Source organism: Scardinius erythrophthalmus (assembly GCF_964197995.2).
Source record: "Scardinius erythrophthalmus genome assembly, chromosome: 24".
Lineage (NCBI taxonomy): Eukaryota > Metazoa > Chordata > Actinopteri > Cypriniformes > Leuciscidae > Scardinius > Scardinius erythrophthalmus.
The window spans coordinates 711,466-734,420 of record NC_138244.1 but is presented as its reverse complement, the minus strand read 5'-3'; the positions used below and the strand labels follow the sequence as shown (position 1 = coordinate 734,420).

General features: G+C 42.0%; 2 protein-coding genes across 2 annotated transcripts; one reads left to right on the top strand and one right to left on the bottom strand.

Moving 5' to 3' along the window:
* Positions 1 to 1,042: 1,042 nt before the first annotated feature.
* LOC308685256 (uncharacterized protein) lies at positions 1,043 to 18,149 on the bottom strand. The gene is made up of 3 exons (XM_081356923.1): positions 17,796 to 18,149; positions 5,056 to 5,118; positions 1,043 to 4,953 (listed from the first exon to the last, which is right to left on the bottom strand). Exon 3 carries the CDS (start codon positions 3,412 to 3,414, stop codon positions 2,944 to 2,946), a length of 471 nt encoding a protein of 156 aa, XP_081213049.1. The 5' UTR covers positions 3,415 to 4,953; positions 5,056 to 5,118; positions 17,796 to 18,149; the 3' UTR covers positions 1,043 to 2,943.
* LOC308684223 (stonustoxin subunit beta-like) lies at positions 3,938 to 5,823 on the top strand (the record flags this gene model as incomplete). Its single annotated transcript, XM_081355337.1, has 2 exons — positions 3,938 to 3,959; positions 4,124 to 5,823. The coding sequence occupies 2 exons, from the start codon at positions 3,938 to 3,940 to the stop codon at positions 5,821 to 5,823; spliced, it is 1,722 nt and encodes a 573-aa protein (XP_081211463.1).
* Positions 18,150 to 22,955: the final 4,806 nt, after the last annotated feature.

Below are 22,955 nucleotides of genomic sequence, written 5' to 3'. Positions count from 1 at the left end.
TCAAAGCTTTCTCCTGCATTAGCTATCCCGACATTAACCCTTGTTTTTGTAATCTTCGGTCACGTTTCCTTTTACGGTCTATTTTGGACTTTTTCGACGACGAGGACTCCTTATCCTGTGACTCATATGTATGTATGAATGAACGGTGTATAAATAACCGTACAGTGCAGGATTTTAAACTTGCCGGGGCAGTGACAAGCACCTCTCACTGCTCTGCTCCTCTGCTTCTGTTGACTTCAGTCACGTGATGCTGGTTCTGAACGAAACGCGTTGTGGAAACGCGTTGGCCTAGTACTTTTTGTCCCTCTCTGCTATTATAGTTTTTCAAGATGGCGGAACTACACGGAAGCCTCCGTGGACTTACCCGTCCCATGTATATAAAGATAATAAATTCTTCATTTACGAGGATTAGTCTGATCATTGGCATAGGTATTTGTACACCATTGAGGGCATATTTATGAATAAAAATATTGATTTTAGATAATAAAATACCTAAAAAGCTACACATTGTCCCTTTAATGACGTCATTAAAGCAGGATGTAGAGGGATGTAGTCCAAACGGGCCGTTCGATGTAGTCAACTTCTGTTAAATAAAATATCTCGCTTGGCTTTATAATTTTACAGATATTATTTATACTCTAACAACAACATTACACACTAACTAAAGTTTGAAACATGGGATCACGAAGAACGGGACCTTTAAATATGTGTTCACAAGACTTTTGACTAATGGATGTTGTTCCTTCGAGTTCTGGCTTCAAAATTATGTGAAAATAGTCTTGCTTTATCGTTCACATAAAACCATACATTGATTTAAATTGATGTAAAACAGGTTTTGCTTGGAAAGCCAATATGCGAGGGGGGCGTGAACGAGGAGTGGTTTACACCTGAGAATACAATGTCCCACCCACTCTGCATAATGACTCTGCATAATTAGCCATTCATTTAGGTGTGACACTGACTGAGCCACAATGCAAGGGCAAAAGATATATTTAGAAGAAGACTTATATTGACCATTTAAGATTTCGCTTACATCTATCTTGTAAATATGTTTTGCTATTTTATTAAAAAGGTTACAATTACAACAATAATTACAATTTCAACAATATTTCAAGTGTACTCTTTCTTTGTAAAAAAAAGATTATAGGCCTACATTTTATCATATGTATTCATTAGTTTGAATATAGCCAACATTGGAACATCTAACATCTTAGTCTATGACTTTATTTTTGACAAAAATAGTATTTTATATATATAGCCTATATAGATATGAGCAGAAATTGCTAAACAAAAGCTTATTTGATGTGGCAGTATATTCTACAGTAAAAACTGTACCCAAATCTAGTCAACAAAATGTTGTCTTTCATACTTCGCCTGACTGTAACGTTGTTTTTATGAAATATTAGGGCATATAAATGTTAATTTGCAGTTTAATACATTGCTTATACAAATACATTTTCAACATATTTCAGTCGATTTTTACTCATTTCAGTAGGCTATAGCAAAGCACTTTATTCTTTTACACACAGACGCACAATTCATATTTAGGCTAAACAGTCTTTACAAATATGTACCCTTCATTCATCTCACAGAAATGTTATAGAAACGCGATTCATCTTTTTGCGGTTTACATAGGCCTACACTAACGTTATTCCATAACGTTATTCCACATTAACACTTGAGAAAAGATAACAGCCTACCTCACTCCTCAGCGGGATCTGCTCCTCATATCAGGAGATATTGCTCCTCATATCAGCACTGTTCTGAGGAAACTTTTCTCCATAAGGTAGGCTATATTATGCCTCACTCGCGGCGCTTTGTTTACAGCTGATGTGGGCGTTTCACAGGTCTGAAATGGTTCTCAGAATTTGCGTTTGAATAGCACGCGCTCTCCGGGGAGTGGTCACATTACTTTTGAATGAGCTCGTAATGAGCTCGACTGGAATCGTTCTCTTTTAATACAGATTTCACAAGCTGAGAATATTTGTTTTTTATATAAATTCCTTCATTTAAAAGATGCGATCTCAAGCTTTATGCCCGTGGGTTTGTTTGCCTGTTTGACTGAATTTTCGCGGAGTTACAGTTAATTTTCGGACGCGTTTCAGAATGGACTACACTGACAGAGAGAAGGCAGAACTCGCATCACGTTTATTTTTCTTTATTTGGCAAAAAGCACAACACTTTGTTTTTATTGTGAGTATACAGAAAAAAAATAGAAACTGAACAGGATCGATTGATGTATTACACGAAAATGAAAGATCAAAATTAACAGAGCATTTAGTGTTTATTTTACATTGCTAAAGAAAAAAACGAGCAAAACGCGCAGGCGCGTTTTTGGTCCCCAGAGGGTTAACCACGATAGCCCTACATGCCACTGGACAAAGCTATCCAGGCGGAGGTCAGGGATTGCTGAATTCGTCAGGAAGATTTTCTAAACGAGAGGAGGTAATATTACCTCATGCTAAGGCTGCTTAACGAGGAAGCTCACAGTGAGCCATGCCACTCCATATTGACAACATTAAGAGAGCAGAGGCCTTTAGCAAAGAGAGCTAGACCATTCAAATTCACAATACCAGTGGTTAGCTCAAGGGAGTGGAGGCTTCAACAAATGACTCTCTGTCTAAAAGCAGCCAAGGTTTGTTTTAAGAAAGAGCTCTAGATAGTGAAGGCCTTTACTGGATAATTCTCTAGAATGACAGGAGGCATGACTACACTACTCTTAAGGAAGCCGTCCTATCAGGGATTTACTGAAAACCGTTCCACTTGGAACATCTAGCAGTAGTGTTGAAGAGTGGAAAAAACTTTTTTTTTTCAAGAATGAGGGCAGATGTTATCGGCCTCCAAGGGAAGGAGGTTAGGAATCTTTTACCCTCATCAATTCTAGAGCGCTGTGAGCGTCTACATTGAATCACTTCCCTGAGATCATGTTTCTTCTTCCTCGCCTCACGCCTCATCTGCGACCTGCTTCTCGGAGGAGGAGGACGCGAGTGACACTAGCCCTCTGGTCCTGTCTTTGGTCGTGAGCCCAAGTCGGGCCAGTTCCCCCGGCAGTGTGGGCATGGACCTGGGCCGGCGGTGTATAAATGTTTTAAAGGCTGCACACCGCGCCTTCGCCTCCTTACACTTATCGACCACCGCCTCAATGGATGTGTCAAAGTTCAGAAGGCGAAACCAGTGCATCGGTGAGAAAACCCTTCTCTGTGTCCCGATGCTAGCCAGGTTCACCCACTGATGTCTCTCTGTGGCCACCATTGCTGCCATCAATCTGCTGATCACAGCAGAGGTCTGTTTACAGGCCCAGAGAGCGAGATCTGTGGTGTGGCGCAGCTCATCCATCGCATCAGGGGAAAGACCCTGACTCTGGTCCAGGTCCCTCAGCAGATCGGCTTGGTATGCTTGCAGCACATATGCCATTTAAGCAATGTTGTTCCAAAGGGCTTAGATGGCAGGGTCAAATACTTCAGTGACGATGTTTCCCCCTGTGAGAGATAGCTCACAACCGTCTCTTCAATGGGAGGCATCGACACATATCAGCCCTCACGCATCCCCTCGACATTTGCATAGTTAGAATACTGAAATTGATGGATACGAGATAAATACGGTTTCTTCCATGCTCTCTCATTCCCCATAGGGTCTTGTCAGACGCAGTGCAAGTTCCCATTTCGAAAGGGAACACAAATACTACAGTTTACTTACAATTACCTATCCTGTTACACGCTGATAAATAATGATTGTATGGATGACTCTAGAGTGTGATGCTGTACCTAGTTTCTTTTTGCTCTGAGTATGGTAGGCCAAAAGGTTTGTAGATGATGTCATTTGCAGCAGTACATAAATGCATCATATTGTAAACAAAATGAAAGATTATCAAGTAATAAGACTTCCTCATATGTTTTTCTACCAATTATGTAGACTCATATTTCAAAGGAGATTGATCATGCATTCTCCAGTGTCTATTGGTAGGGAAAGGGATCCTAATAAGCATGTACCATATAAGCACACTTCAGAAAGCTTCTTTTTTACAACAGATGCACATAGCCCTACAGTGGGATCATTTAATCAATATTGTGTTTATAGACATAAATATTGACTCGACTGTATTAAACGCTTTATACTTTCGTAGGAATCACACTGTGGGATCAAGAAAAGCTACAGCAGAGTCTACGAGTCCGTCCCCAAATTAACACAAATTTCAAAGTCACAGCTTCAGACTCCATTAAAGACAAATCAAGCTTACTGAAGATTGACGGCTCTCTGAAACTGAGTGTTTTAGGTGGACTCGTCAATGTCACTGGAGCAGCCAAATATCTCAACGACACCAAGAAGTCCTTCAAACAGCAGAGACTGACGCTTAATTATCATTCAACCAGCAGGTTTGAAGAACTGACCATGAACCACTTGGCACCTGAAAATATTGTTCATCACGAGGTGTTTGATAATGACGCAGCGACACACGTGGTGACAGCAGTGCTGTATGGAGCAGACGCCTGCTTTGTGTTTGATAGAGAAGTTTCATCAGATGAGGAAATAAAGACAGTAAAAGGAGAAGCAAAAGTGGCCTTTGACAAGCTCAAATTAATCTCATTAGACGTAAACATCAATCTGAAGATGAATGACACTCAGAAGAACGCAGTCCAAAAATTCACATGCACGTTTTATGGCGACTTCCAGCTACCGTCTAACCCGACCTCTTTTGAAGATGCGTTGAAGGTTTTCACTGATCTTCCAAACCTGCTGGGAGAAAAGAAAGAGCTGGCGGTTCCTCTGAGGGTTTGGCTTTTTCCTCTGGACAAACTTCTCTCAAAAGCTTCAAAACTTCAGAGAGACATCAGCGTGGATCTAATCATGGCGATGGAATCAGTGATTGAGAGTTTAAATACAACTGAGATGAAATGCAGTGATCTTCTGGAAGACTCGCCTGCCTCGACTTTTACTGCATTTCATGATAAAATCCTGCAAATGAAGCAAAACTGCGACATGTACAAACTGAGACTCATGGAGAAACTCGGCTCTTTGCTGCCAAACATACGTGGAGACGTGATGAAGGAAACTGACCTGAATATTCTTCTACAAGAACATGATGAATCTCCATTCAGAGGACGAGACCTTGCAAAATGGCTGAAAGAGAGAGAAAGAGAGTCTAATGTCATTAAATCAGTCCTCAGACAGCTGAAGGATGCTGGTGCACAGGTAGAAGACAACATAGATCTGATTTCGATGGATCTGGAAGTTGGAAATGTGGTCTGCTACACATTCACATCACTGAACTGGTCAGACGTACTCCTACCTAAACAAAAGGTCTATCTGAATCCTTCAACAAATGTAGAAACTGATGAGAACAGTCCTGATCCAGAGCAGAAGTCTTGGCTCACTCCTGAGATCCAAAAGACACTGAGGAGCAACTTGAAGATATTTAAGAACTTGATCGATTCACAAGATCGTAAACCAGCCGAGTTCATTGTGTCCTCAAAGGAAATGAAGAATAATCCAGGTTCCTGCATTCTGCTGTATGAAAGTGAATGTGATGAAGCCGTTTGCTTCATTCCTCCATCCAAACCAGCCTGTCCAATCAGTGAAGAGGTCAAAGATAATAGTGTGGATCTGAAGGTTCCACCATCATGTCCTGAAACAGTGGAGCTCAGAATACTGTACAAACCAAAGGAAGAGACAGACTGGTCGTATAAACCTGTGCTGAAGGATCAACTCACAGTTACTCTGACTGATCTGAGGGCAGGAACCGAGTATGAGATCAAATGTGCAGCGCTGGGGAAACTCGACTACACCGTATACAGTGATGTCATCAGCATCACCACAGAGGTATGATGATCTTTCATCAATAACTAAATGTATAGCTTTGTGAGAATAGTAATAGATTACTTCTCATCTTGGATATAATTTGCTTCATTTTGTTAATGAGTATCAAATGCTTCTTTCAGGGAAGGAACAGGTCTATTATGGGTGAGTAATTTTTTCAGTTATTTTATATTATTTCAGTAGTGATTCACTCTAAAATCAAAAAATGCATTGCTATTATTAATCACATTGGCGAAAAACTAATTCAGCTCTCTGGCCTTCTTTATTGTGCAGTAATTAATGTCTCTACCCAGTATTACAATTGTGGTGTTAAATGTCATCATGGGCAATTAAGTTCAATTAGTTCAAACAATTGAATATGATTAATCTCTGGTTCACAAATACAACTATAAAAAAACCACAATAAACATTATTCTACATCAAGCACAAAGAATGAAGAATCTAATGATTGAAACCAGGGATACACCATCATTAATCAACATATTTAATCTTCACATTTTAGGTAAAAGTCAAAGTCCTTTTTTAACACTTGTCTTTGCAGACTTGTGTCTGAAAGTGTTATTATACTTTCAGAACTCGTACAGTGAGTTCTGAAAGTATAATAAGTATATTTTAAAGTTTTTTCATTGCCACACACATTTTGATGTAAATGCTTGACCAATGCAATGTAAACTTGCAAATAACGTGTGTTCTTGTGTCAGTAACAAACCTCAGAACACAATTGGTGGTAAAGTTTCCTTCAGATGTTTGTGCCATTAAAAGGCATCAGTTTAACAAACTACCTTGATTTATTTACAAAGATTTTCTTCAAGGTGTTGTTCCACCATTACAGTAATTGAGTGAAAGGAGAACACTGACTGTAGAAGAGTGTTGCTACACTTCAGAAAACAAAACAATTAATGAAATAAAGCTAGCTTAGCTGGAAGTGTTTGTGTTCATGCACTTGAATATATTATTATATTTATATATATATATATCCTTGCATAGAGCCATGAGAATATCCTCTCAATTAAACCATGTGAATGTTGATTTAAAAACCTTCAAACCTTTAAACTTTAAATGATCTTACACCACTATAGCTAAATACTAATAAAAAGTTTTTTGTTTAAGAATATTGTGGCTTGATGAATCAAGGGTCGACCAGCTACTTGAACGCAGTTCTGCAAACCCTCTTCATGATGCAGGAATACAGGGAAGGTGTAATGAGGTAAAGAAATAACTCTCACTTGTTTTATATGGTTGTGACTACATCAAATACATCAAACATGTAATATAATGTTTAGACTGGAGAGAAGAGATGATTCCTCTGATGGTGACTTCATTGAAGAGCTGAAGTTACTGTTTAATAAATTAGACAAAGAATCTCATCCAGTTTCAACAGTCGCGATCTCACAGAGCCTTGGCATCACAGACGGTTGGTCCCCAAATACCCTTTTTGTAAGTTCTAGCAGATAATAAATTCTGTTTAGCCATTTTATTATATGTTTGTTATATGCTTCCTCCCCCCAACCAAAAAAAAAAAAGTTTATAAACACGAAGATGCAGCAAAATATCTAGAGTTGATTCTGAGCAAGACTCCTGAACTCTCTGAGGTGAATTTAAGTTTCTTCATGTTCATTCTGTCACTTTGAATGCCAAATGTTTGCAATGATTTCTTATTATAATTATTTAAGTTACTGGATGGCATTAACTAACTGTGCATGCATAAGTTTATAATTCACATTGCACAAAGACATTTATTTGACCAACAGGAGATGTAAATGCCTGAATACAGACACATGGTCTTAGTGAATTTGTTTGAGAACCATGAGTACTTGACATGACAATGACATGCAGAGATTAAACATTGACTGTTTCATTGCAACCATTTGTTCTGAAATAAAACTATGAAATGTGTGGCAAAAGTCTAATATGAAGAATAGCAAGTTTCAGATAATGATCTTTTTAAAACCTATGTGATAATTAATATGGCTATAAAACCATTAGATTTGGCAGATGTTAACATGGCAATAAAATAATCTAAAGGTTAATAATAATAATGTCTTGTTTTGACACCCTGTAGATTTTTAAGGTCAAAGTGAAGAAAACAGGTACATGCAATTCATGCAAACGAATGATATCAGAACAGAGTGATTTTTTCACAGTGAGAATCATTCTCACATCAAGACATGTGGTAAGTAGATACTGCTGGTCAGGTCTGATTTTTTTCTGAATTATTTTAATATTACCCTTGCACAGTGGCGTGCACAGACCTCCTCCGGGGCAGGGGTGGAAGGACCAAAAAGGGAACTTTTTTTAAAAACATTTATTTTTAAAATAAATCACCTGTATTTAAAGCAGTACCCATTTGTCTGTTGTGTTTTTATATATTTTAATGACTTCCTCACAATTATTTGGAATATCTCTCTCGGTGGAGAGCAGCAGTAGGTCAGAGAGCCTCTCTCGGAAATGATGATAATATAACTAAATATTATTTACTTTACCAAACAAAACAGATAATCAAGTCGGTAATTATGAGGAATTCATGTTTAGTTATGTTGATGTTATAAATTGTAGGCCTATGTATGTATTCAATAAAGTGTTAGCTATCATGAAATCGTACTCGGTTACTAACGTAACCTCGGTTCTCTCTAGTAGAGGGAACGAGTACTGCGTCTTAGCTAAGACGCTGCGGGAAAAGTCTCTTTTCATGAATATTGAAGCAAAAAATTATCCTTAATTTTGTAATATTGTAAAACGCATTTGCAGCAGTATACAGCCACAGGCGAGACGGCTTGCTTGCTCATTGGCTGCTCTACGGCAAATGCATAAGCCTATCGAGCGCAGGCTGATGCAACATCGGCTTCCCGCCGAAACGGGTAGCTCGAAAAGGCTGACTCACTTGATTTATTTCATCGAAGAAGCGAACCAGAGTGAATCGTACGCATGGCAAGGAACGCAGTACTCGTTCCCTCTACTAGAGAGAACCGAGGTTACGTTAGTAACCGAGTACGTTCTCTACGAGAGTTCTCTCGTACTGCGTCTTAGCTAAGACGCTGCGGGAACCCAATGTAAGACGCCGTGCGTGCAGGGATTAACAACCATAAACCTGGAGGCGAAGCCCAGGATTTACAGTGCACAATCACCAAAGGGACTCACAGAGAGTCCTAGAACAGGAGGAGGAACTCTCCGTCCCCATATATAGCAGCGTCCGCAGACGCAATATTATGACGTCACTTAGACAAGGCAAACCTTGACTAATGTGGGAATATGGGTCTTACGTAATACTGCCCGTAAGATAGTTAGCAGCGCACTGCGCTTGCATTCTCAGTGTTCAAGTCAGATTACTGATTCAGTTACACCGACAACAGCTTAGCCTGTAAGGCGGGAACCTCAAGGTTATAAAACCTGATAAATGTAGACGGCAAGGCCCAACCTGCCGCCATACATATATCCTGTAAGGATATCCCACTAGACCAGGCCCACGACGAGGCAACGCCTCTCGTAGAGTGCGCTCTGACACCCAGTGGGCACTGAAGGCCCCTGGAAGTGTAACCTAACGCTATGGCATCAACTATCCACCTGGATAGGCTTTGTTTCGAAACAGCCATTCCCTTGGAACGTCCACTGAACGAGACAAACAGTTGCTCAGTCTGTCTGAAGACAGCAGAGCGAGACACATAAGCTCTTAAAGCCCTGACAGGGCAAAGAGAGCTCAAGTCTCCTTCCTCTTCTAACACCGGCAGGGCAGACAGGGAAATAACCTGAGCCCGAAACGGTGTGTTGAGGGACTTTGGCACATAACCGTGCCTGGGTTTGAGTATGACTCTCGAGTCACTAGGCCCAAACTCCAAACACGACGGGCTCACAGAGAGCGCATGCAGGTCACCTATGTGCTTCACTGAAGCAAGAGCCAGCAAGAACACTGTTTTAAATGACAGATGTCTGAGGCTAATCGTCTGGATGGGCTCGAAAGGGGAACCTTTCATGGCCTCCAAGACCGTAGAGAGGTCCCATACAGGGACCGATGGGGGTCTGGGAGGGTTCAGCCTCCTAGCTCCCCTGAGGAAGCGGATGACCAAATCGTTCCTTCCTATCGACTGACCGAGCGTTGTTTCAGCGTTGTTTGTTACTTTGAGCGTGGAGGGGGCTCTGCCCTTATCCAACAGCTCTTGAAGGAAGGAGAGAACCTCCGTCACCTCACAGTCGAGGGGTGAACATCCCCGAGCTATACACCAGCTGGAGAATACCGACCACTTTGAGGCATAGAGCCGTCGAGTCGACGGTGCTCTAGCCTGAGTGATAGTATTTAGCACTCCTACTGAAAGATCAGCGGGTAACCGTTGAGAGCCCACACGTGGAGGGACCACAACTCCGGTTGAGGGTGCCAAATCGAGCCCCTGGCCTGCGAGAGGAGGTCCCTCCTCAACGGCCCCGGCCACGGGGCAGTGTCTGCTAACTGCATCAGCTCTGGAAGCCAAGGTTGGTTCCTCCAGAGTGGTGCTACAAGCAGCACTGAGCATTTCGTTTCCCTCACCCGTTCTATCACCTGTGGAAGGAGGGAGACGGGGGGAAAGGCATAGAGCGGGCAGCGCGGCCACCTCTGGGACAGCGCGCTTTCGTTCTTGGAAAAGAACGCAGGGCAGTGAGCGTTTTTGCTGGAAGCGAAGAGGTCCACTTCCGCTCTGCCAAATCTCTCCCACAGCAGCTGGACTGTTTGTGGGTGTAGAGACCATTCGCCCGCGGGAATGTTGTTCCTGGACAGTCTGTCTGGACCCAGATTCTGTAGCCCAGGCACATGAGCTGCTTTCAGCGAGCGCAAGTTGTGCTGAGCCCACACCAGGAGGCGCTCCGCCAACCTGTACAGATCTCGGGATCTGAGACCGCCCTGGCGATTTATGTAGGACACCACAGACATGTTGTCCGAACGGACTAAGACGTGGTGGTCCTTGATATGGGGACGAAAACGCATCAGCGCGTTTTCCACTGCCAGCATTTCCAGACAGTTGATATGTCGGAGCTTTTCTCGTTCTGACCACAGGCCACATAACGGCCTGCCCTCGAGCAGCGCTCCCCATCCCGAGGTGGAGGCGTCCGTCGACACCACTCTCACTTTCGAGGAAGTCCCCAGGCTTACACCTGATTGGTACCAGTCGTTCGCTGTCCAAGGTTCTAGAGCTGTAACACAGCTCTGGTTGACCTTGAGGCGCAGCCGACCGGAAGTCCACGCTCTGCACGGTACCCACGCTTTCAACCAGAACTGCAAGGGGCGCATGCGGGGCAGGCCCAGCTGCAGAACTGGTGATGCTGAGGCCATGAGACCTAGCATCTTCTGAAACGCCTTGAGCGGGAAGGACGCGCCGCAGCGGAGAGATCTCGCTGCGCGCTGAATGCCGAGCGCGCGCTGTGACGACAGCCGCACCGTCATAGACTGTGAGTCCAGAACTATACCCAAAAACGAAATCGTTTGACTGGGGTTCAGTGAACTCTTCGTCCAGTTGACTCTGAGACCAAGTTTCTTGAGGTGATCGAGTAAAATGGCCCTGTGTTCCACGAGCTCTGATCGTGATTGAGCCAGAATCAGCCAGTCGTCCAAATAGTTCAGCACTCGCATGCCTCTGAGTCTGAGAGGAGCGAGCGCTGCGTCCATGCACCTCGTAAATGTGCGAGGCGCCAGGGACAGGCCGAACGGCAGGACTGTATACTGGTATGTCTGGCCCTCGAAGGCGAATCTCAAGTATCGTCTGTGATGTGACGCTATCTGTATTTGAAAATACGCGTCCTTCAGATCTATTGACATGAACCAGTCTCCTCTGCGAATATGCGCAAGGATTTTCCTGGTCGTAAGCATTCTGAAACTGCGTTTCACTAATGCTTTGTTCAGCTGTCTCAGATCCAGTATGGGTCTGAAGCCCCCGTCTTTCTTGGGCACCAGAAAGTATCTGCTGTACAGCCCCCGTTCGCTTTGAGCTTGAGATACAGGCTCTACAGCCCCTTTGCTCATCAGTTTTAAAATTTCGGCTCGAAGTAGGTGTGCTACTTCCGAATTCACCGTAGTTTCGACGCGCGCCGTAAAGCGGGGAGGGCGTCGATAAAACTGTAGCGAGTAGCCTCTCTTTATAATGCCTAGCACCCATCCCGAAACCCCTGGAAGCGCTGCCCATGCATCTGCATGGATGGCTAAGGGTTGGATGCGAAGCACACTCTGTTGACTGGGCAACGAGAGCGCTTCGGTGTGCTGTAACGTAGGCGTTATGTCTGTGACATTCGAGGCGGGGAGCGCGCTGATCACAGCGGGCAGAACGCTCGTCCTCGACCCCGTTACGGCGCTTAGCCGAGTGAGGGAGGGCTGAGCGAGTCCCGTGGGACTCGTACTGTCTGTGAGAAAGTGTGGGCTGGAAGCGTGCACATTTACTGCTTTTGACGCGTTGTCTGCCTGAGCAGAACGAACGTGCACGGGTTTCGTTTTTACAGAAACCGCATGACGTGTGTGACATAGTGTTTGTGGGCACTGAGGAGTGGGCACATTTACTATGTAGTGCGCGCGATCGACCTGAGTCGATTTTATGGGCGCGAGCCCTGTGTGAAGGGGCTGTGCTTGTGTGTACGGATGGGCACTGAATAGTGGGCATCAGCACTACGTTTATAGCACCATCGGCCGTGGCCGGAACACCAGAAAATACACTCTTTTCGGGATATATCTGGGTAGCCGTAAAAACGGCTTTTGTGTGCAGGCAAGCGGGCAACTGTACAGGCTTGCGCGTTGCATAAGACGCTGAGACAGTCGCAATTCCTGGGACTGAAACAGCGGCGCGCTTGGGTGGGAGCCCGGCCGCAGCGGGACTCGTACACCGGCGCTTTCCTAGGCGTGCTAGGATGTCTTCGGGGCTTCCGGTTTCACCACAATCCTCTGCCGTGGTCCACGCGGCGCGGGGCGACGGCTGGTAGAGCGAGAGCGGGGTCTCGAGCTGCGTTGCTGTCGTGATGACGCAGCGGGGGCTGTGGCTGAGAGCTCCGCTGGGTCGGTTTAGCACGACTCGCTGCAGAACTGGAGCGCTTCGGCAGGAAGTGCTTAAAGGCTTGCGACGCTTTCTGGTCCTCGGCGAATCTCTCTATAAACTCGTTGACAGAGGATCCAAAGAGGCCAGCGGGATTCAGCGGGGCGTCGAGGGGCAGACTCAGCCATGTCTGAAAACGTCAGCCAGAGATGTCTCTCAGCCACAGTGGCGGAAGCCATAACTCGTCCCATAGCCTGAGCGGCAGACTTAGTAGCGCGAAGGGTGAGATCCGAAGCGCTCCTTAAATCCGCGAGGCAGATTGCATCAGGCCCCATCTCATCCAGTTTACGGAGGAGATCACCCTGGAAAATCTGCAGCGTGGCCATGGTGTGTAATGCAGACGCAGCCTGCCCAGCAGCGATGACGTCGTGCGGCAGGCCCTGGATGGCAACACTGATTTCGTCCGCCGTCCAGCAGAGGGCGGGCAAAGGTGCGTCGCTATCGCCTGTTCCACCGGCGGGAGTGACTGGTAGCCTCTGTTTTTAGCATCATCCAGAGCGGAGAATGCTGGTGAAACAGACGAACGTGTTCGTGCTGAGAAGGGAGCGTTCCAGGCCTTTGCCACCTCTTCATGAAGCTCAGGAAGAAATGGGGCGGGCTTAGACTCAGGAGAAGTACGCTCACCCGGGAGAAAGCTACCATCCAGCCGGGTCCGAGAGGGAGGTACTGGTGCAGACCACTTGAGGCCGAGACTCGTCGCGGCCAGCGTGAGCACTCGCATCAGCTCCTTCTCGATGTTAGCTCGTCTGTTAGGCTTACGAGCAGGAAGCGCGAGATCCTCGGAGCTCGTCCAATCGCCGCTGCCCGAAGCTAACAGAGAGCACGTGTCCTCGTCCCCTGACGCGGCTCTGAAATCGACTTCCTGTGATGAAGCGGCGGCAGACAGCGGGCGCTGGGCATCAGGAAGTGATTCAGGCGAGGCCGGTGAAGCAGGCGGGCGCACCGGCGAGCTCGGTCGGGCTGTAGAGGGTTCCGGGATCCGCTGAGAGCGGCGCTTTTTACGGCGCGGCAACGCGGCGGGGAATGCAGGCTCGGAGAATACTGCCAGGCGAGTCCTCAGAGTCACCATCGGCAGCAGCTCGCAGTGAGGGCAGCCGCCGTCAGCGAGCGCGAGCGCTGCATGGTCTTCACCCAGACAGGAGACACAGATCACATGACGGTCTCCCTCGCTGAGTGGGGCTCGGCACGAGCCGCAAGAAGGCATCTTTAAAAAGACGCAAGCTCTTTTACGAGTGTGTGTCGCAGGGCGAACACATACACACACACACACACACACACAAGAACAGTTGGAAAGGATATGAGCGCCGGAAAGCGCAGCAGGTACGGCAGTGGAAGGCGGCGATGGCCAGCAGCTTCAGGATGGCTCGTCCCGCTGAGGTGCTTACACTCAGATGACGCTTGCTTCCTATCGTGATCCAACGATGCGTGAGCTTCGCTGAAGAGATGAAAAATCAAGTGAGTCAGCCTTTTCGAGCTACCTTTATAGGGCTAGGCCACGCCCGTTTCGGCGGGAAGTGGCAAGGAGGGCGCAAAGCGCCCTCATTGGTCTGATGTTGCATCAGCCTGCGCTCGATAGGCTTATGCATTTGCCGTAGAGCAGCCAATGAGCAAGCGAGCCGTCTCACCTGTGGCTGTATACTGCTGCAAATGCGTTTTACAATATTACAAAATTAAAAATAATTTTTTGCTTCAATATTCGTGAAAAGAGACTTTTCCCGCAGCGTCTTAGCTAAGACGCAGTACGAGAGAACTCTCGTAAGAGAACAGTAACACTTTACAATAAGGTTTCATTAGTTAAATTTGTTAACATGAACTATAATGAACTGCACTTTTATACACCATTTATTAATCTTAGTTAATATTAATTTTAGCATTTACTAAAACATTATTAAAATCAAAAGTTGTATTTGTTAACATCAGTTAATGCACTGACTGTGACATAACATGAACAAACAATTAAAAGTTGTATTATTATTAACTAAGATTAACAAATAGGCCTACTGTAGCCTAACAAATGTTTTGCTCATGATTAGTTAATGTTAGTTAATATGAATAATAAACAAATGAACCTTATTGTAAAGTGTACTATGAAATCAAAGATATAAATTCCTTACAATTTAGAGCTGGACATGGACTTAAAATTTCCTTTCACTAGATGTAACGTTATCCCCCCCAAGCTAATAACACTTGCTATGGCCTTGGATAAAAACGAATAACATTGTCAGACTCAGAATACGGCTGAAATTGAGTTATACTTTTATGATTGTTAAGCATAACTCACATGCTGCCGCAACTTTTACAGTAGCATGGTAGGATAAATGTAACTTTTCCGTATTAGCTTAATGTTACCTGCTGCCCGTGCAGTTTGAAGACTCGCGGCGAACTACTGACTATGTAGCGCTGCAAAGGAAACTCCGCCCACTGCCACTTTACCTCCGCCAAATGCTTCCGCCAAAAAAAATAAAAAAATATTTGTTTGTATTATTATTGTTAGTTGCAATGGTGTATAAGTGTATTGTTATTTATTATAATATTTATTTTAATAATTATTTTTATTTACATTTATCAGAGAGGGGCACAATACATTTTGAGACAAAAGGGGCAGGGGCTTTATATTGCTTAATATAATTTAATCATCACAACAGAGCTGTGTCCCAATGTGAAGGCTACATCCTTCGAAGGACGCAGCCTTCAAGGATGAAGGCCTTTGTAGGATTTCCTAATTGTGCAACCAGGTGTTCCCGATCACCGCTCCTCGCGCCAAGCAATGGTGCGAGAGGACAGCTGCCATCCTGATAATTAATTTGATATAATTGAGTAAACAGCTATGGAGCCAGAATTGGCTATTGTCATTTTTATTAGTGCTGGGAAAAAAATAATCGCGATTAATCGCATCCAAAATAAAAGTTGTTTACATAATATATGTGTGTGTACTGTGTATAATTATTTTGTATATATAAATACACACATATGCATGTATTTATTTAAGAAATATTTGCATGTATATACTGTATATACATTTATACATAATTTATATTATATATAAATATAAATTTATATATAAATAAATAAAAATCTTATGTGTGTATTTATATATACAAAATAAAATATTAGCTCAAAGGGGAAATATTAATAATAATCCATAATTACCAATTATGATTAATTATTAATATTTGGGTCAGTTAATTAGATTAACTTTGAGGTAAGCTAAATTAATATTACAATCACTTAATCAGTTCCAACGAACTCTTTGATTATTCATTTATTCTAAGAAAAGTGTATCTTTCATGGTCACCAAAAAATAATTATTTCTTAGCATGTACAGCTAAGTGTGTACAGGGGGGGTGTGTCCCTACAGGATCAACCTGAAGCAGCAGCAGAGGCCAGCAACAAAGAAACTAAGAAAGGGGGGGCTGATCTAACGAAAATGCCTTTTAAAGCTTGACAAAGGACACACCTTGCAGGCTGGCTCACCCAATGAGAAGGGTGGAATTTCTGGCGGGAGTTTCCTCTGTGACGAAGATTTACAAGCCTTTGTCCTAAAATCAATCGAACTGGCATGCTGGATTAGTGTCTGATGAGAAACTAAGAAAGATTCTTGTAATACTAATATGTTGCATAGCTATTGGCATATCATGTACACAATCTTTTCGATCTTCAAAATACCCATAGAGACCAAACACGGTATACATGAGGTTCTGTTACTGTTTGTTCTATAATAAACTACGTAGTATCAATAGATAAAAGTATCAACAGATGATAGTATTAAAAGACACAACACAAAACAGTAAAACATTCACAAAATGTTCTGGAATACATGTTAATTTCATGTTAATCAGTTCATCGATAAATGAATGCAGGAGAGTTTGTTCTAATATCTGTAGGTTTTGTAGCAGGAGTTGCAGCAGAGGCCCTGTCCACATTGCTAAAAGTCATAAAACTCCTTATCTGATCGTTGCCGGAGTAACTGAGATCTTCTTGCCCTGTTTGGGGGATGGGACCAGAGATCCCAGAGTGAAGTTTGAAGATCTTTATGGTGCATGTACCAAATAATTGTGTCTGATTTGGTCTCAGTCGTTACATGGGTCATTTTGATTGTCGAATTCAACCAGCAATATTTTGTGTTAGGGAATATATATTCAACAAACAGTGTTGTAAAAAATAAAAGTTTACTACAAGACTTTGAAGAAAAAATTAGAAATATCTTGGATAGTTTTTCTGATGCTAAACTAATTCTTGGAAGGGATTATAATTCTATCTGGGATAATAACCTGGACTGTATTCCTCCTTGTGGAAATAGTTTAAATAATTTCAGTGAATTACATAATTTGTGTTTGGGATTAGATTTAATTGATATTTGGAGGATTCGAAACCCTACCAAACAAGAATTCCCATGGTGTTCTGGTGACAGGCGTAAACAGTCTAGGATAGACTTTTGGCTCATATCCAGTGTACTAGAAAATCAAGTAAGCCATGTTACATGTTACTAATAAGGAGACTGTGAGTTTCAGATCTGATGTTGCAATTAAAGGAGTTAATATTGTTGATAAATGATGGAATAATTACTTTATTAGGAAGTTACTTAATGAATACAGCCCAATACCTTCTAAAACATATTGGCTTTCTAAAGTTGAGTGCATTGACTGGAAATATGCATGGTTGCTGCCAAAAAAATATTGCATAACAAATAAGGTGAGAGAAGTACACTTTAAGATACTTCATCTGGTGTACCCAGTTAAAATTCTTCTTCTTCGGTTTCGTGTTGATGTAGATGTTGAATGTGATTTCTGTGGCACTGAGGAGGAAAGTGTTTTCCATTTATTTTTTATGTTTTCTTTGTAAATGCTTCGGGATGAAAGTTTGTTTTTCTGAAAAAGATTTTTTTTTTTTTTTTTTAAAGGGTTAGTTCACCCAAAAATGAAAATTATGTCATTAATGACTCACCCTCATGTCACTCCAAACCCGTAAGACCTCCGTTTCTCTTCTGAAGACATCTTAAGATATTTTAGATTTATTCCGAGAGCTTTCTGTCCCTCCATTGTAAGTCAATGGACGTGTCACTGTTCACGTTCATAAAGGCAATAAAGACATCATCAAAGTAGTCCATGTGACATCAGTGGGTTATTTAGAATGTTTTGAAGCATCGAAAATACATTTTGGTCCAAAATTAACAAAAACTACGATTTTATTCAACATTGTATTCTCTTCCGGTCTGTTTTCCATCCGCGTTCACGAGTCCACATTGACGCACCAGATAACACGTCAGCAGCGTCTTACGTCAGCAGCGTCGTCAATGTGGACTCGTGAGGTCTTACGGGTTTGGAGTGACATGAGGGTGAGTCATTAATGACATAATTTTCATTTTTGGGTGAACTAACCCTTTAATGGACAAAGACTGTCAACAGATGTGGCATTCATTATTAATCTCTGTTTGATAATGGGGAAATACCATATTCATAAGCAAAAATGGGCTAAAGAAAAACCCAATTTTTTGTTGTTTCAGATAGAAATGAAAAGTTATATTGAGTTACTACTTGGGTTGAAAAACAGCAAAGCAAAACGTACTAGGTCTTTATGTGAAGTTTTTAGGTTATTTATTTGATGATCTCATACTCTTTTTCTTTTCCTTTATATATTTTTTTCTTTTTCTTTTATTTGTAAAATTTATTTTAATTTGTATTATTTTTTTATTTTATTTTATTACATTATTTTGTTGTAATATTGAATTTTGAATATTGTCTGTATTTTTTTGTTAATTCTATTATTTGTATGTGATTGGCATTTAATAAAAAATAAATAAAAAGATGCAGCATTTGAATTGGGACGTCCTTCGTCACGCCGCTGTGATGCAATCGGCCTTCAAATGCGGCGAATCGGCCTTCAAATACGGCCTTCGGATGATGCAACCTTCACATTGGGACACAGCTCATATCTGATATTATCTAATAGTGTCTGTCACATGGATCTGACATCACTAGCTTTAATCTAAATCGCTATCACAACACGCTAGCCTGTTAACCTGCTATCTGTGCTTACTGTTTTTCTCACGCCTTTTACAAGTCCATCAAACAACTGTGGTGAGTTGGATCAGTTAACAAATACTGTGGGTCATGTCTTCTGTTATTGTCATTTGCACTTTGTGTCACATGTATAGCATAGCCTTCTCTGTCAGCACAGGATTTACATGTGATAAATGCAGGGAGATAGTCAAGCTGACGGAGAAGATTTCAGAACTAGAGACACGCATCCAAGCTTTGATCGAGGATAGTAAGAGTATGTAGGAAACTCAGAAGCGAAGACCAAGAGACGTTGGGATATCTTTCAAGCAGAAGTTATTCTTTATTGAGGACTTCGCTGTGCGTCGCTGTAGTCATCCAATTCTGACTAAGGGAACTTTACATTGCAATTTATATACATTTAGGGGGAGGGATTTACATAGAGGTGGAGACACTCTGAACAAAGCATGTAAATGAAGTATACAGGTTTAGGAACCCGCCCTAGACTCTAGAGTGTTACCAATCCTAATCCATCAGCCTAACTATTCAACGACTGGGGCTGGGACTCCAAAAACCATTAAAGACAAAGGGTGAGAGAATCTGACTCATTTAACTTACAATAGAGCAGGAATCTCTTGCTGGAAACTTTGTTTAACAGCTGATATAATCATCATCTATACCTCAAATGCTAAATTCAATCTACTCAACTTTCTCAATTTATATACTATTGTATTGAAACCTAAATTAAACATTAAATAAATTTGTAATATAACAAGTGCAAGGGCTTTAGATACTGCTTTGGATGCGAGTGAACTCTGTACACTGTTCGGTTCCGGCTGAAGTAGAGCCCTCGCAGCAGGGCAACTGGGTGACGTGAGGCGCTGTAGTCGCGGGACAAAACACAGCTCTTCCGTTCTGATTACAACTTCAGATAGATTCTCCCCACTCAGTGAAACACCCACTGAGAATCCTGTTGATTGTGCCCTAGTTATTGGCGATTCTATTACACGGAACGTGAAAATAGAGACACCAGCCACCATAGTCACATGTTCGCCAGGAGCCAGAGCGCCTGACATCAAAGCAAATTTAAAAGTGCTGGCTAATGCTAATCGTAAATTCTCTAAGATCATTATTCACGTCGGCACTAATGATGTTCGACTCCGCCAGTCAGAGATCACCAAAATTAATATTAAAGAGGTGTGTGAACTCGCAAGTACGATGTCAGGCACTGTAATTTGCTCTGGCCCCCTTCCTGTTCACAGGAGTGATGAGATAGTTAGTTGATTGTGTTCACTCAATGGCTGGCCGTCGAGGTGGTGTCCACAAAATAATATAGAATTCATAAACAATTGGAAAAGTTTTTGGGGCAGACCTGACCTGTTGAAAAGAGATGGTAATCATCCCTCCTGGGATGGTGCTGCTCTTCTCTCTAGTAATATGGCACATAGTCTTAGAGATAAAAAATGACAAATTGGGCACCAGGTCAGGAAGCAGACAGACTGACTTAACGGACTGTCTGCTCGCATCACCAAGGTCAGATAAATATGGGCACATAGTCTTAAGGCTGGCGCTGGGCAGACAGAACAGCTGTATACAGGTTATATTTTCCGAAATTTCGATCTGATTGAAAGGGGAGGTGGCTCTGAATTTGTCAAAACACCTCTCAAAATACTGGATGTGGATGCGAAAAACGCAGAAAATCGAACCCGATCCGAATTGTTTTATTACGGACGAAAGTTTCGTAGACAGTGTGCAAGCGTGATTGACATAACGTGAGGTCGAATTTTTTTTTTTACGTGCGAAAATTTCGGATGCGAATTTCGGACTCAGTGTGCAATGGCCTTTAGAGCTCAAGCATGATGAATTGGGGCTCGAGACAGCAGACGGCCGGTTTAGCCAGTCTGTCTGCTTCCTGACATGAGCCCCAATTCGTCATGTTTGAGCTCTAAGAAAAGGGATTAAAACCCAACACATAGAGACTCTTTCACCGAGATGATATCATACAGAGAGGTGTTGCTGTGATTTATAGTAATATCTTCAGTACTACTGAGAAGTCTAGTTTCAAATATAATTATTTTGAAGTGTTAATGTAACAGTATCTAGTGTAAATGATAAAGGTAGAACTTTATATAAAGGGTCCAGAATGCTACATTAGTTAAGCAATAATAAATGATTAACTTGTTCACATTTAAGCAATAGTTAAGCACGAACACACTAGTAATTAATGATTAACTTTACATTTCAACGGTCCTGAATTATGCATTAGTTAAGCATAAATAAACTAGTAATTAAGGATTTACTTGTTCACAATTATGCATTAGTTAACCATGGAAACAATAGTAATTAATGATTAACTTAACGGTTCCACTTTATTTTCGATAGACATTCTACTAACTATAAGTAACTTTGCAACTACATGTCAACTAACTCTCATTAGAGTATTAGTAGGCTGTAGCAGACTCTCAGAAGACTGTTAGGTTAGGGTTAGGTGTTAGGCAAAAAGTTGACTTGTAGTTGCCAAGTTACTTATAGTCAGTAGAATATCCTTTGGGGGAGCATCAAAATAAAGTGTTAGCAGATATGAAGCAGACTGTCTACTAATACACTAATGAGAGTTAGTTGACATGTAGTTGCGAAGTTACTTATGGTTAGTAGAATTTCTAAAGTGGACTATCAAAATAAAGTGGAACCAACTTAACATATAGTAAGGTATTTATTTACAAATTATTAAACATTTGAAATACACATTTATGCTATAAATAATCATTAATAACTAGGTTATTTTTGTTTAACTAAATGTACAGTTAATGCCTTTTAGCCATTATTTACAACTTAAGCAATATATTATTTTTGTGTAGTGATATAATTATATTTCTGTGCCATTCTATTAAATTAACTGAACAATAAACTAGTAGTTGTTCAATTACTGCTGGTTTGCAGTTATAAATTGCTAAAATAGTGTAATAAAGACAATTCGACCCCCTATTCTAAAGTGAAAGTTATGTCCTCATTAATTATGGACTTATTGAGTGATATTTAAGTTTATTGACCAGAATTAGCCAATAATTAAGGCTAAACTGCCATTAATACAGTACTGATTGTCAGGGTTGGGCTGGAAAATAGAGTTGAATTCAAATGCAAGTGAAAACAAGTTTGAATAATAATCCAGTGAAGTGAGAGACAGAGTCCAAAGGGCGCAGTGTGGCCACAGTGGTAGAGGATAGCGCAGGGACGCAATGGGCAACGATCCTCCGTGACTCCTCAGTGACGAACAGTGATCCCGAAGCAGAATCCCACAGGAAAACACGAATGGGACATGAATTCATTCAGAGATGAACAGGAACAGGACTAGGACTAGAACACCAAAAAACCCAACAATCTGACAACACAGGATAGTAAACACAGACAGATAGCTGCACTGATGAGTGGTCAGGAATTAGCAACCACACCCACAATACGAGAATGAGTCACTGAATCCATGAACCGTGGCACTAATAAAGACAATTTGACCCCCTATTCTAAAGTGAAAGTCATATCCGAATTAATTATTTTTTTCCAGTAAATGTGTACCTTGAAATGCAATGGAAGTCACTTTGGATAAAAGCATCTGCCAAATCATAAATGTAAATGAAAAATTCCATTCATTCATTGCTATAGGAGAGGAAGAATTGTCTAATTTTGTTAATTAATCTAAATTGACAACATGTATGTTAGACCCTAAGCTACTGAAAGAGATACTTCCAGAGGTCATAGATCCTCTTCTTAATATCATTAATTCATCTTTGTCTCTAGGATACGTACCAAAAATCTTTAAGCTGGCTATGATTAAACCGCTTGTTAAAAAAACGCAACTTGATCCTACAGAATTAGTCAATTACAGGCCGATCTCGAAAGATACTAGAAAAGGCAGTATCCTCACAACTGTGTTCCTTTCTTGAAAGAAATGATATCTGCGAGGATTTCCAGTCAGGATTTAGACCGTACTATAGTACAGAGACTGCTCTCATCAGAGTCACAGATGATTTGCTCTTATCATCCGATCGTGGTTGTGTCTCTCTATTAGTGTTACTTGATCTTAGTGCTGCATTTGACACCATTGACCACAACA

Coding starts and splice junctions, on each gene's coding strand:
- LOC308685256 (XM_081356923.1), bottom strand. CDS start 3,414: ATGGCATATGTGCTGCAAGCATACCAAGCCGATCTGCTGAGGGACCTG.